The sequence below is a fragment of the Vigna unguiculata genome, chromosome 9, assembly GCF_004118075.2.
Source record: "Vigna unguiculata cultivar IT97K-499-35 chromosome 9, ASM411807v1, whole genome shotgun sequence".
Taxonomy (NCBI): Eukaryota; Viridiplantae; Streptophyta; class Magnoliopsida; order Fabales; family Fabaceae; genus Vigna; species Vigna unguiculata.
In genome coordinates, this window is record NC_040287.1 from 6,899,896 (window position 1) to 6,914,608 (window position 14,713).

General features: G+C 33.3%; 1 protein-coding gene and 1 long non-coding RNA gene across 3 annotated transcripts; both read right to left on the reverse strand.

The window, feature by feature from the left end:
• Positions 1 to 1,325: 1,325 nt before the first annotated feature.
• Positions 1,326 to 3,043, reverse strand: LOC114164134 (chaperone protein dnaJ 49-like). Its single transcript, XM_028048669.1, has 2 exons — positions 2,850 to 3,043; positions 1,326 to 2,665 (listed from the first exon to the last, which is right to left on the reverse strand). The coding sequence occupies exon 2, from the start codon at positions 2,630 to 2,632 to the stop codon at positions 1,544 to 1,546; it is 1,089 nt and encodes a 362-aa protein (XP_027904470.1). The 5' UTR covers positions 2,633 to 2,665; positions 2,850 to 3,043; the 3' UTR covers positions 1,326 to 1,543.
• A 3,773-nt stretch (positions 3,044 to 6,816) lies between these two features.
• On the reverse strand, positions 6,817 to 11,297 carry LOC114162998. 2 transcript variants are annotated; one of them, XR_003599340.1, is made up of 4 exons: positions 11,152 to 11,297; positions 10,427 to 10,789; positions 9,378 to 9,989; positions 6,817 to 7,442 (listed from the first exon to the last, which is right to left on the reverse strand). It is a non-coding gene; the product is annotated as an uncharacterized LOC114162998 (long non-coding RNA). The 2 variants fall into 2 exon arrangements; XR_003599339.1 differs by lacking the exons at positions 6,817 to 7,442; positions 9,378 to 9,989 and having other exon boundaries at positions 10,193 to 10,789; positions 11,152 to 11,286.
• Between the last annotated feature and the right edge of the window lie 3,416 nt (positions 11,298 to 14,713).

Sequence of the window (14,713 nt, forward strand, 5' to 3'; positions counted from 1 at the left end):
CTTTTAGCTTTTAAAACAAATGATGAGCCGTAAGTTTATTCATTTTAAAAATTATATTTTATCTAGAATCAAACCAAATCTACGTCAATATGAAATAATAATGCATAGGCTCTTGACAAGCCATTTGGCCAATTATCTAAATATTAGTTTTAGTTATAAAGAAGAAGACAGGAATTAAAACTCACTGAAATAATTTCCAATAAACATAAGAAATCAGGTATAATTTAATATGTGCTGAGTCACCTGTACCATGCAGGGTGCTCTCGATTGATATACTTAAGGTTGTAATAAGACTTTGATCCTTGGAAAAATGTCGAGAGAGAGAGAGAGCACCCTGATGACCCCACAGTTTATGCCTCTTGTTAAGTACTTATGTCACAACTCAGGACACATTACAAACACACGACATTCTTCATCAAATGTGAAGTCAAAAGTGGCAAGCCAAACCGCCATCAAAATAAGTTGGCCATAAGTTGACACACTACCAAACAAAAAATGGCTATTATCTTCTGACCCTGATGAATTTGAAAAGGAGACGGACTAACATAATCCAATGAAAAAAGACACTACATTAATAAACTTTGCTAGTCCTAGTTCTGGCTCTCCTCAATCATGCAGACCCTAACAAAGGTGAAAACCAAGTCCCTAAGAAACGTGAAATTTAATATCCATGATGATAGATAAGCTATAATAGATCATATCATAGATGGTTCCTGATGGCCATAGACCTTCGACTCTCATTTGTCAAATCTTTTTAGCCACCCAACTATGCCTCCACTACTACCTCAATCAAAGAGCTTCCGCTTATCAAGTATCAAGGAATTAAAAGAAGTGAAATTGAACGTGATCAAGTGATAAGGCATGACAATAAAAGATCATTTTTAATTGAGTGTTTGTGTCCAAAAATCATGCTTCAGAGTATACACTTCCATCGTGTATGTTCATTAATGACATCAATAACTCCACATAATTCTGCTTCAGCAAGCGTTTAGCACCCTCTAAACACTATTTCCTTTTGATGATGATGTAAAATCATGGAAGCGTTAAACTAATCCCTCTCGATCTTTGCTTCCTCTTTTTGCCATCTCCAGTCATATGCTTATCTATTGTTCGCCCATTATCTTCTCCCATTCATCCTACTATATTAAGCTAAAGCATTAACGTAATATGTAAAAGTTGTCACCTAGTAGCAATAAAATCAACCGAATAATCAAGGAATTATAGCAAATTAATACTTACAGATTTACTCTGCCACTCAGCGTACCACTTAGCATGGAATACACTCCAATCAAAAGACAAACGTAAGTACAAAATTGAGCCAATGATTTCAGCAAGTAAACAAAAAATTCATTAGGGAGATAGTTGATGAAATTTGAGAGAACAATTCCAACAAAGAAGCTGGCTTATTGTGAACTTGCTTCACTAATATCAAAGTGAAAAAAATAAATTGTACATTCTATAATATCACAAACAAGTAAAATAGCTGTTGCATCTACATCAAAAGGTAAGACAATAATTAAAATAAGGATTATGATTCCACTTATCAATTCACCGACTCAAACTTCCGCAGCATATCGCAGTGCGGTGTTTCCCGGATATACCCCCATTGGCGGCGCTGCAACTCGAAATGACAATTCTGCCGAAGAACGCTAAAGTAATCCCTCTCCACCCTTTCTTCAAGAGTTGCTCGTTCTTCGCTCTCAGGCGGATACTCCTGAACAAACTTTGTAGACTTGACATAATAGTTAACACCCTTTGGTGTAGTTAAACGATGCTCATAAGGATAGCTCTTCGACAGCGAGTACAAGGGATCCGACGAAGGCAAAAAGTTTAGTAGCAAAATCAGTAGCACCGGCAGCAACTGAATTAAAGCACGAACATTAAACCCACCAGAAGCGTGTTCAGCAGGCCTATGAGCATTGAAGCCGTTGAAACCAGCTGGTCCAAAACTGAATCCTCCAAAATTGGCTGCAGGGGCCATTCCTCCAAAGAAGAAGTTCCTAAATATCTCCTCAGCATCAACATCAGCCTCATAGTAACCATTATAACCCCTAGCAGCTGGCCTCGCGGCACGTTGCTCGTAAATCGATTCATCTTCACCGGAAACATCATACTTTCTCCTACTCTCTTCATTGCTAAGGCACTGAAACGCCTTTGACACAGCCTTGAATGCTTCCTCAGCGCCAGGGGCTTTGTTCTTGTCCGGATGAACCTTAAGGGACAGTTTCCTATAAGATTTCCTCACATCCTCAACAGTGCAACTTTTCTCTAATCCCAATATCTCATAAAAGTTTTTCTTCCTCTTAATTTCTCTGATAATTGAAACTTGCTCTTCGGTATACGTGGCCGAAGAGGACGAGGACGACCCCGCCGTGGCCGCCGAGGTAGCGGCCGCCCTTCGCCGGAGAGAAGGCTGATCGGGGGGCACGGTACGTTCCGCCGCTGCCTCTTTGGCAGGAGACTTATCCCCTGCGTCCGCCTCTATCGTGGACAGTAGATCGTCGACGGGGAGCGTGGGGTCGAGGCGGCGCGCCTTCGTCACGAACTTCAACGCGCGTGAACGATCGCCGTTTTCTAACGCCTCTTTACCGATTCTCAAACATTTCAACGCGTCGTCCTTGTTCCCATCCATCGTCGAGGTAACGCTCGTGCCGGATCTTTGCACCTGAAAAATTAGGGTAACCGAGGGAGTGAACAATTCGAGATTTATATGTGAGATTTGAGATTAATTTTGGGGGAAAATAGAAAGAAGAACAGAAAATTACGAATTGAAATGAGAAATTGAAGAGATGCATGAAGGTGATTGGTGGATCGAGAGGGAGTGAAGAAAATGGGGAAAGTGAACTTACAGTTGAAGAGCGAAGACGAGCGTAGAAGAATTGCGCTATCGAGATCGGAAAAACGAGTCGATTAGGGTTTCATTTGGAGATAGAATTGAGATTGTTACTCAGTTTATCACTGCCCCACGATTGGAAATTAATGGAGCAACTCTTTGATCTTTCTCTTCTTCTACATATATACTTCGCCTCTCTCAACACGCGTATTCTATAAAAATAAAAAGATAAAAGATATATATAATATTTTTTCTAAAATAAAATTCTTCTATAATCAAAATACTAAAGTAAATTATTAACTATATAAGTATACCTATTTTCTTTGCATATTCAGAAATCCGTGAATTCTAATAATGAATCGTCCAACATAACATAAAAAACAAAAGAGTTCGAAACCCTAAAAGGAAACATCTAATTAATAATTCATTTTAAATTAAGAAATATATTAAAATATTGTTATTCTAAGTGGTTAGAAGAGATGTTATTTTTCTTTTTTACCAAAATATCATCACTTATTTTAGAAATTTGATAACTAATAAAAACTAAATAAAGGTTATTGAAAAATTATATTTATTTTTTGTAAATAACCTATTAAAATAATAAATCACACAATATAATGTAATATCAATCGGTCCGCTGTAAAATAAAGTTTAAACTAAGATATCTTTATTACTAATGTAATATCAATTGGTCCGCTGTAAAATAAAGTTTAAACTAAGATATCTTTATTAATAATGGTTGATATCAAATTTTAAGGAATAAGGATATTCTTTAGAAACATGCAAAATTATTTTTTAATTTGGATATATTTTTGTTTTCAAATTTATTAAAATGGTTTAAACAATACAAATGTTATTAAAAAAATAAAAAAATAAAATTATTATTTTACAATGTATTAGAAATATAAAATTATTTTATATTTAAAATGATAATTTTGTTGATTATTGGTTTGAGTATATAATAAATAATTTTTTGTAAGTTTTGTTAATAAAAGTTTATTTAGCATGGATAAAATAGAGTATGATTGAAAAATTTTATTTTAAATATTGAAAAATAAAATAAACAACAGTTTATATTTATAATTAAATTTTATTTGACATATAAAATTTTATTGTATATTTAAAGTATTATAGATTGATATGATAATATAAAAGAATTTAAATTAAACATAAATGAAATAATATTTAGAGATGAAACATTCAAATATAAAGATATAAGTTTGCAACTAAGAATAAGGTAAATAAAATATTTTTTTTAATATATACTTCGCTTCTCTCAACACGTTAAATAAAAAGATAAAAAGATATCACATTTCTTTCCATAAAAAGATAATATATATATATATATATATATATATATATATATATATAATATTCTAAAATGAACTTCTTATATAATCAAAATACTAAAGCAAATTATTAACTACACAAGTACACCTGTTTTCTTTACATATTCAGAATTCCATGAATTGTAACGATGAATCATCCAAAAACAAAAATAAGAGTTCGCACTCTGAAACGAAACTACTAATTAACAATTCATTTTAAATTAAGAAATATAATGGAATATTGTAATTTCAAGTTGGTAAGTTGATGTTTTTTCTCTCTTTTCTTTTTAACAAAATGTCGTCACTTGTTTTAGAATTTTGATAATTAATAAAAACTAAATAATGATTATTAAAAAATTATATCTTTTTTGTAAATAACCTATTAAAATTAAAATTTATAAAAATAATAAATCACATAATATAATATAAATTAGTATTAATCGGTGTGGTGTATCAGATAAAGAATTTTAATAAGTGAGAAAAATAAAGAAATTGTTTTATTATATTATAATGTATTAGAAATATAAAATTCTTTCAGATTTAAATTGATAATTTTGTTGCTTATTCATGAATGGTTTAAGCAAATAATAAATAATTTGTGTTATAAGTTTCGTTAATAAAAGTTTAACATGGCTATTATATGTATAAAATAGAGAGTACGATTGGAAAATTCAATTTTAAATATTAAAAAATAAAATAAAAAACAATTTATATTTATAATGAATTTTTATTTGAAATAGAAAATTCTATTGTATATTTATTAAAGTATTAAACATTAATATGATAGTATAAAAGTATTTGAATTAAAAATAAATCAAACAATATTAAAAAATGAAACATTTAAGGTTTAATTACTCGTATAGTAGTCAGTTTGGGGTTAGTGTGTCAAATAGGTACCCGGTTTTAAAAAGTGTCAATTGCATCCCAACTTTTAAAAATTGTTTCAATTAGGTTCCTTTCAGACAAAGTTGACTAACACTGTTAGTCAACGTGCCACGTGTTAATCTGAGGGTTTTTTTTATTTTTTTTTTAAATAATTTTTTTTTAATTTTTAAAATTTTTTTAACTTTTTTTTAAAAATAAAAAAAATGTCACGTGTCAAGTCCCTGTGTGTGCCACGTGGCATTGTTAGTGCCACGTGGCATTGTAATGCCACGTGTCAGTATCACTATCAGATGTCATTATGTTGATTTCGATTTAGTCCTCATATATGTCTTTTTGTTTTAATTTAGTACCTAAATATGTATATCTGATTCAATTTTGTCCCAATTTTTTTTTAATAATTAAAATATTTTTGTAATCCATTTTTTATAAGATTAAAATTAATTAAATATAAATATTTTTACAAAATTAAGTACTGATATTTATAATGTTTCTCTCAATTTCAGACCAAATTTATTATTTCAGATCAAAAAAATCACAGATTGACAAGTGACACGTTGACTAACCGCGTTAGTCAACTATGTCTGAAAGGGACCTAATTGAAGCAATTTTCAAAAGTTGGGATGCAATTAACACTTTTTTAAAATCGGGTACCTATTTGACACATTAGCCCCAAACTCGGTACTATACGATTAATTATACCAACATTTAAATATAAAGATATAAGAGTTTTTAAAAGAGAGAGGGTGAGAAGCAAAATAAACACAACATCAAAGGAGAAAGGAAACGAACACCACAAAAATCCTAAAATCTTAATCCAAACAAACCTCAATCCATAAAAATCTCAATCCAAAAAATCCCGATCTACAAAATTCCCAATATGTAAAAACCCAATTCAAAAAATCTCAATCTACAAAAACCCTAATCCAAAAATATATCATAACTAGAAATCAACCACCATTTGTATGTTGTGGAAGTTGAAGCAAGTCCATGGTCATTAGAGAGAACGAGAAGCGTCATCGAAGTCATTTGAAGTGGGAGAAATGTCATGTGAAGTAGGAGGGAAGGAAATAATGGTTCTCGAAATGGGAAGGAATGAAGGTTGATGGAAGGGAAGTATGGTGGTTACTTTTGTTGTGCGTCACATCTCACCATCTTGTTCTCCCTTGCATCGAGGTGATGGTTGTCGTCATTGTGCGCCTCATCTCCCCATCTTGCTCTCCATCGTGTTCCATTGTATCATAGTGGTGGTTGCTGCTCGCAGTAGTGGTCGTTGCTGCTCGTTGTGGGAACCGTGTACGCACTAGTGGTGGCTCACAGTTTCTCACTGTGGTTTGCCTTTGTGTATGTGTGGGTTTTGTCTTTATTTAGTTAACAAACCTAATTCAATCTCATACTCTACACATGTCCAATATGCAACACATGAGTTTTTTCTTAAGAGCGGGTTGTGGGTTAGCTTAGTTTAACTCACAGACTGCTCTATAGGTTGACAGATTTTACGGGTTGGGCTATTTTGGATTGGTAGGTTGAAATGGCCGACCTAACCTGTTTTTTTTTCTTGGGTTGGCGAATGGCCCGTCAGGCTAGTCCCATTTTGTCATCTCTAATGTTGATACTTGATTGGATAATTCGTTAGAAATCTTCAGCTTAAGGTTGAGGGTCTCGTTGAGCGACCTCAATATTTGCATTTGTCAAAAACTGGAAAACTCAAAAAGTCAAATTAGTGAATCGGTTTCAATCAAATTTCGATTATATTAAATATAAAATACGGGTACAGACGAATTTTGATGGTCAGACTCAGAAGTTAAATTAAAATTTACAAATACTTGTCTCATTTGATATTCTTCAATGTGCATAGGTCTTTTCATCCATCCTTTTCATCGCACAACACTATAACTTCAGCAGAGGCATTGATTCCCTTCTTATTTGATTTTCTTCTTCCACACGAGACAAAATAACACTAGCCAAGACCATCGCCCCACCTCTGCGTCAACTGGCCTAGGTTAGGGTGCGCGAGGTTCAAGTAGTGCAAGTGAAGAAAGGCTCCCAAATATGCCATACACTTTACGTCCATAGAGTCGTTGTTCCTCAGATCAACCTCTTCAATGTTGTGTTTGAAAACCTCAAAGATGGAAGGGTAAATGAGACAACAAGCGAGCAGTGGAGGAGAGCGTCGACAACAATAACTACTCGATCTACTATGACTATGGTGGATCTATTACATGTTCACGATGGTTGTGGCCATTGGATCTATTCAACGACGCACGCGGCACGGAAGAGGTACCAATAAAGGATTCCTATAAATCTGCTCGTAGTGGTTGTGGCCATCAGATTTGTTCGACGATGCATGTGGAGGACGTCTTAAGCAATACAGAGGAGGAGCTAGTAGAAGAGGCATCCTGATGAAAGAGATCTTATATGAGTATAAAACCTTCAGATAACCTATTATCCATCCATTGTTAATCGTATTCAAAGTTACTCGAATCCGACTAACCTGAATTATTAAATGGTCGAATTGGGGGTTTCTCCCTGCACCCCAAACATTTTTTTGTACCTCCAAAAATTACAGTTTTGACTCTAATGGTGGAAAGAAAAATGTGAAACGGATTTTGACATTCGTTTCATTATTTTTTTTGTGAAACGAATGTCGAGACCTGTTTTACATTTTTCTGAAACAGATCTCGACATCCATTTCATTATTTTTTTTTAATTTTTTTTTTGTGAAACGGATGTCGAGATCCGTTTCACATTTTTCTGAAACGGATCTCGATATTTGTTTCATTTTTTTTCTTTTGTGAAACAGATGTCAAAATTCATTTCTCATTTTTCCTGAAACAGATCTCGACATCCGTTTCATTATTTTTTTTTGTTTTTTTTTTGCGTTTTAACTCTTTCAACCACCGAGATAGATAAAAATTTTATTACTGTCAAAACTATAATTTTTGGAGGTACAGAAAAAATTTGGAGGTGCAGGAAGAAGCCTCGTCGAATTTATATTTTATGTGGGGGTCTTCTCCCTACACCTCCAACACTTCTTCTGTACCCCAAAAAAGACTCTTATACCCTTATTTATCAGAGTGGGTGAAAGTCGTTAGGACGCAGTAAATTTCATTTACTGCGTCACCAACCTCCTACACCCCCAACTATTTTGTGCTCGTGTTGCGTTTCGTTTCTTGTCCAGTGCTTGTGAAGCTAACGTATTTTTCTGTTTGCTTGTGCTAGCTAAAGTTTTTTTCTGTTTGCTTGTGAAGTGAAACGGAATTTGTTTTTCGTTTCATAAACTATATAACGCGTTTCAAACTTTTACCAAACGGAATACAAAAGCCGTTTCTCCAAAAAAATCAAAATTTATGGGAAACGGATTACAGAATCCGTTTCATAACACTGTGAAACGGATTCCGTAATTCGTTTCATAAAAAAATTTGCAAATTTTTTTATGAAACAGATTACGGAATCCGTTTCACAGTGTATGAAACGGATTCTGTAATCCGTTTCATAAACACGAAACAGATTCCACAATCCGTTTCCAAAAAAAAAAGAAGTTACCAAACGGATTTCACAATCTGTTTTTGAAAAGAAAAATTAAAAAGGAAACGGATTCCAAAATCCGTTTCCTAAAAAAAAATCCTTTTGCTTTATGCATCCGTGATTACTAAATACACCACCTCACAAATACATAATAAGCTTATATGTCTCGTTGCCACTGCAGAGAAAGAACACTACGTAGAAAGAAATTGTTACTTGATTTTTTTTTCTTACTTTTCTTTTTTACATTTTTTTCTTACTAACTATAATTAATGCATTTTTTTTCTTATTTTTTTTCTACCAAATTCTTAATTTCTTTTAACCTCAATATTTATTAACATTCTTTAAATTAATAGTTATTTAATTTTTCAAAAGATATAAAATATGAAAAGTGTAGAAAAAGGATGCAAATAGTAATCTGATAGGTCAACGATGAAGAGGTCGTAAAAAATTACCCAAACGGATTCCACAATCCGTTTAGAAAAAAAAACAAAAAAAGTTACCAAACGGATTTCACAATCCGTTTTTGAAAAAAATAAATAAAAAGGAAACGAATTACAAAATCCGTTTCCTAAAAAAAAAATAACCCAAACGGATTTCACAATCCGTTTAGAAAAAAAAAACAAAAAGCATGGGAAACGGATTCCATAATCCGTTTCCTAAATAAAAAAAAAACTCGAAAACCCTCTCTCAAATACACAGACATCAACACAACCCACCTTCCACATTATTTCCGAAGCAGGTTTAAGACAAAACAACAGCATTCAAAGCTACAACTAAAATCAATTAAAATCAAAATACACACGTACCGTGAAAAATGGAGAACCGACGAGAAGAGAAGAAACGCGCTTGCCGACGACGCTGGGGAGAACAATGGTGTGTGGAGAAGAGAAAAGGATGGCGTGAGTGTTGTTGTGTGGGAGAAGAGGGAGAAGAGGGAGAAGAGGGAGAAGGTGGGTGTTGCTGTGTGGGAGAAAAGGGAGAAAGAGGGAGAAGGGGAGAAGGGGATGAAGAGTGTGTGGAGGGGGTGCAGAGAGTGCTGCGGAGAGAGTGCATAGAGTGCATAAAATAAAGGTCAAAGAGATTCCATGTGCAGGGGTGCAGAGAATCTGCTTTTGGGGGTGCAGTACGGTGAGGCACGAAATTTTGGGGGTGCACTGCGGTAAAAAACATTAACTCAGTTTTTAACCATGGGCAAAGATGGAATTAAAGTAGGTTTTGGGAGTACAGGAGAAATTATTGGAGGTGCAGGGAGAAGCCCCCTTTTATGTGTTAAATTCAAATCATGTTTGACTAGCTTGTCGGCCCAAATCTGGCCCAACCTTGACCGCTGCTCAGCTCTAATGAGAACAAGTTATATGAGTGTCGACCCAGCACCAAGCAAACACGACCCCGCACATTATGAATGCTTCCAAATCACGCTGGTAAGAGTAAAAACAATTGATACAATATAGTAAGAGTAAAAGAGATTGAGAATTAGTATTTGTAATTGTTGTCGTTCTCTGAAACGGTACCTCACTTGAACATTTACTATTAAAGCAATAAACCATTCATAGAAACTGAAATAGATAAAATGCATTAGTAATTGAAATTGTTCTAACAAAGGTTTAGACCACACAACTAATGAATGTAAATTAAAATCTTATGCGCGGATTAATGTCTGATTGTCATATTACACGACAGTAGTAGATATAGTCAACGATGGTATACATATTCGCAACGAAAGTGCGAGTAATTCTATCATCAACCTATTATCAGTGGAAGTCCATTTAGGAGCATTGTGAAGATACGGTACATAAAATGAATCATTTAGAATACCAAACAGTTTAGTTGGTTTCATTGAGTTCAAAAGTAATACCAGATAATTGTCATAAGTGGTAGACTGATGAGCAATCTTGTTTTGGTAATAATCGAGTGATCCGGCAAGAGGAATTCTCATACAAGCATCACGATTGTTAGCGTACAGGTCAAGAAACCAGTGAGAGATGTAAATACGAGCCAGAAAGGTGTATTTGTCAACTCTCAAGAATTGGATCAAAGTATTCTCTCTTCAACTTGAAGTGAAATGAGTACAGCTCCACTAGGGCGCTGAAGATGTTCTATCTTTCAGTAGATCGTCGACGGGGATCGCCTTCGTCACGAACTTCAACGCGCGTCAACGATCGCCGTTTTCCTTGTTCCCATCCATCGTCGAGATAACTCTCGTACCTGAACTTTGCACCTGAAAAATTAGGGTAACCAAGGGAGTGAACAATCCTCAACGCTCTTTTTCATCAACCATTCTCCAAAAAAAATCAAGGCAATATATTTTTCAATGAGCCACAACAACAAAAATGTAATAAAAAGACAAATAACTTCAAAGTATTCCTGTAATTTGTGCTACCATCCCCATTCTACTCTCTTGACCTAATCCTTCGCTAGATTGATAAGTATCTCTTCAAAGCCTGCTTCCCTCCAACCGCCGCCGCCGCGGCAATTTCACCAACGGCGCCGAAAATGACGGCGGATTCGGGTCCGGTGGTGGCCGGAGAATGAAGCACACATTTAAACCATCAAATGAGCAGGGAAGAGGGCAAAACGTACCTAAAAAGTGCAAAGCGATTAAAGCAGAGCAAACGAAATGGCCACACCCACGAAGAACCAAGTCGGAACTGAAAGGGTGTCACAAATTCAAATTGAAAAAGTGTGAAAATGTAGTTACAAAATTGTCCCCATTTCCCTCGCTGCCGTGAGACCCAGAAACATACATTTGACACGTGTCAAATGAATATCAAATTAGGTTGGCGTGTCAAAGTACCGGTTCCCCTTCTCCATATATACTTCGTTTCTCTCAACACACGGTATTTATATATCGCGAAAATTTCTTTCGTAAAGATCAAAGATATATAATTGTTTTTTCTTAAATAAACTTCTTCTGTGATCAAAATACTAAAGTAAAAGTATACATATTTTCTGTACATATTCAGAATAGTTCCGTGAATTCTAATAGTGAATCATCCAGCATAACATCAAAGGACAAAAATAAGAGTTCGACACCCTAAAAAGAAACATCTAATTAACAATTTTCATTTTAAATTAAGAAATATATTGAAATATAGTTGTTTTAAGTTTCTAGAGTAGATGTCTTTTTCTTTATCAAAATATCATCACTTATTTTTAGAAATTTGATAATTTTAATAGCTAAATAGTGATTATTAAAAAAATATACTTTTCGTAAATAACCTATTAAAATTCAAAGTTATTAAAATAATAAATCACATAATATAATGTAAATTAATATTAATTGGTATCTTGTAAAATAAATTTTAAAATAAAATATCGTTTATTAATAATGATTGATATCAAATTTTAATAAGTGAGATGAAATCAATGAGTAAATGTAGGCTTTGACACCTTCTAACTTCATTATTTTCTGTTCTACAAGTCCAATTATATTTAACATTAATACATTTCACCACAATCCTAAATTGCTTGACATTTTGACTTTAGAGGCGTAGTGATTTTTGATATGTGTAATTAATTTATTTTGATCGTAATAGTCAAACATCTATTTAAACAATTTTGAAATTCCTCAATTCTTAATTGTTATTGTCCATTCGATTCTTGTTCATCAGTGGGTCAGGTGGTACCTGCTAAAAGTATTTTGATACTAAAGTCAACCCAATAAATCAAAGTAATAAATATTGTAATTAATGCAAGACAAAATTTCCAAATACCATACACTTGACTACTTGTATTTATAATTTCCTCCATGGGTCTGTGATTAGGGTTGACCTAATTACGGCCAAATCGCTTTTATTATTGACATGTTAACGTTAATTAGATGATTAGGTGACAAATGTTATTAGTGTTCGATCTGGCTAGCCAGACGACTTGGCACATTATGTATAAAGGACTAGGATGGAATCCTATGGACAATCCATTTGACCCCACTAGGTAGGATCGCTCGAGACGTCTGAGCGACGACCGATCACATCTTAGGAGATCTTCTCAAAGTAATCTCACATGACCGATGACTTAGGCGTCTGGAGATCTTCAAAGTAATCTCACACGACCAGCCCATACGGTACACAATTTATTCCTCAAATTTTGCAAAGAACTAATCTCAAATGTAATGTCATCGATGGTTTACAAATCACATCCATATAACTCTTCTAAAACATTTTTTAAAGAGATAGTTGAAAGGTCATGTAACATGTAATAAAAGAGAGCACGAATAATGCAATCTTTATACTAGTTTATCCCCAAATTGAGTTATGTTAAGTTCTTGTTTACAATTTGTAAGGGACTTTACTAAATAAATTGATTACTACTATCACTTTTGGCTTACAATGAGCACACAAAGTCGCTCGTAACTATTTGATTATGAAACACCTCTTAAGCCTAGCTACACAAAGCCTCTCAAAGCTAGGAAAATATATGCACATCAAGTTAAGGTGAAGTTTTCATGGTAAGACACTCAAAGTTAGATGAAGTCTTTCAATATAAAACTTAACTTTCTCAAAATGCATGGCACCTGCCTTTATTGGATGAAGACTTTTGATGCATAAATAAAGACAACTAGACGCAATCACATAAAGTTTTAGTAAAGATACAAGTCATGTCAAGTTGAAAAATAATAAGATACAATCACTTTGAACCTCACATGCATTTTACATGTATTAATGTAAGACACGTCGCAAAATGAGAAACGTATAACAATTATACAAAATTGAATTAGAACTCATCCCATAGATTATTCTAACACAATGCATGAACCATATAATAATGCATGTTCAAAATGGTGTCATAAATTACAATAATCTGAGTGTACCACTAAAAGATGTTAGCCAAAAATGAAGCATATTATGAAAATGCATTAACCTATGGACAAAGTTATAATGCATAACTATAACAGTCTAATTTAGGACGTGTATAAATGGATTTTTTTTTGTATATAATAAAGTAATGAAAGCATGAGATAGACACGTTTCACGAAAAATTTTACATGTAAAGAAAGTAAAAAATCTTCAAGTATCAAGTAGAATCAATGGATCAATAAACCAAATTTTAGAAAGAGCTTATATAAGTAAACTATTTGCTTAGTAAAGTCAAGGCTCTGAAAATAATAAATGTTTATCTATAATATCTTCTCAGCGAGAGTTTTTTATAATACCAAAACAACTCATTGTTATATAGCTTGAAGAAACTTTGTATATTTAATTTAAAGAAGCACTATGTATTTAATAATCAATCTCAATTAAAATTAGAAGATATCCTAAAAGGATTTTATGCACTCTTATAAGACATAAGTGATAGAGTATAATACTTATCTTATAAGAAATATGTGTGATCAGTTGAATTTTACTTATCTTATAAGAGACATAGTTGAATCTTTTTGTTGGCTACGTAGGAGAATTAAATACATAATCATATAAAACTAAAATTTATACTACCTTTTTGTTTCATTTATCTCTCTAGCTCATCATCACCTAAGGATTTGCCGACCTATTTTTAATACCATCAAACAACCGACTTTAGCATCTAAGTGGATTAATTTGAAAATTTTTTCCAAAACAAACTCATGTTACAACCTTCATTAATAAAGTTTTCTTTTACAAAAGTTAGTGCATGTTTTTTTAAATTTATATTTTAATTCTTTCTGAAATAATTAAATTAAACAATGAATTAAAATTATAGTAAAAACAAAAAATTAGACAGGTGCCCAAATTTGTAGGAAAGGAAAAATTGAAAAGATAAAATGTTACAAAATTTAGATATTAAAAATAATATTAGATGGTCAGAAAAAATATATGTATTTTATTTATATGACGTACAGAATCTGAAGTAAAATTTGACTAATGATTATTCATTTTAGGAAATGACATTAAATTAACTAACTAAGAATCTACAAAATCAACGAATTACGGAGGCGTCAAATCACAATGACGCCGACGGGGCAATAGGCGGTGGCGTGCGTGCTGTCCAAATTGGTCATTTCGGAATTAAGATCCTCTGCAGTTTCAAAAAAGGTGCACAGATCTCAGCCGTACTTAAACTTAATTATAAATCATTTTATTACACCAAGGAGAGAGGAACATAGATTAACGGTGAGATTTATAGCTGCGCTTGGTGCATTGCTCTTTCCGATCGCAGAAAATCCATT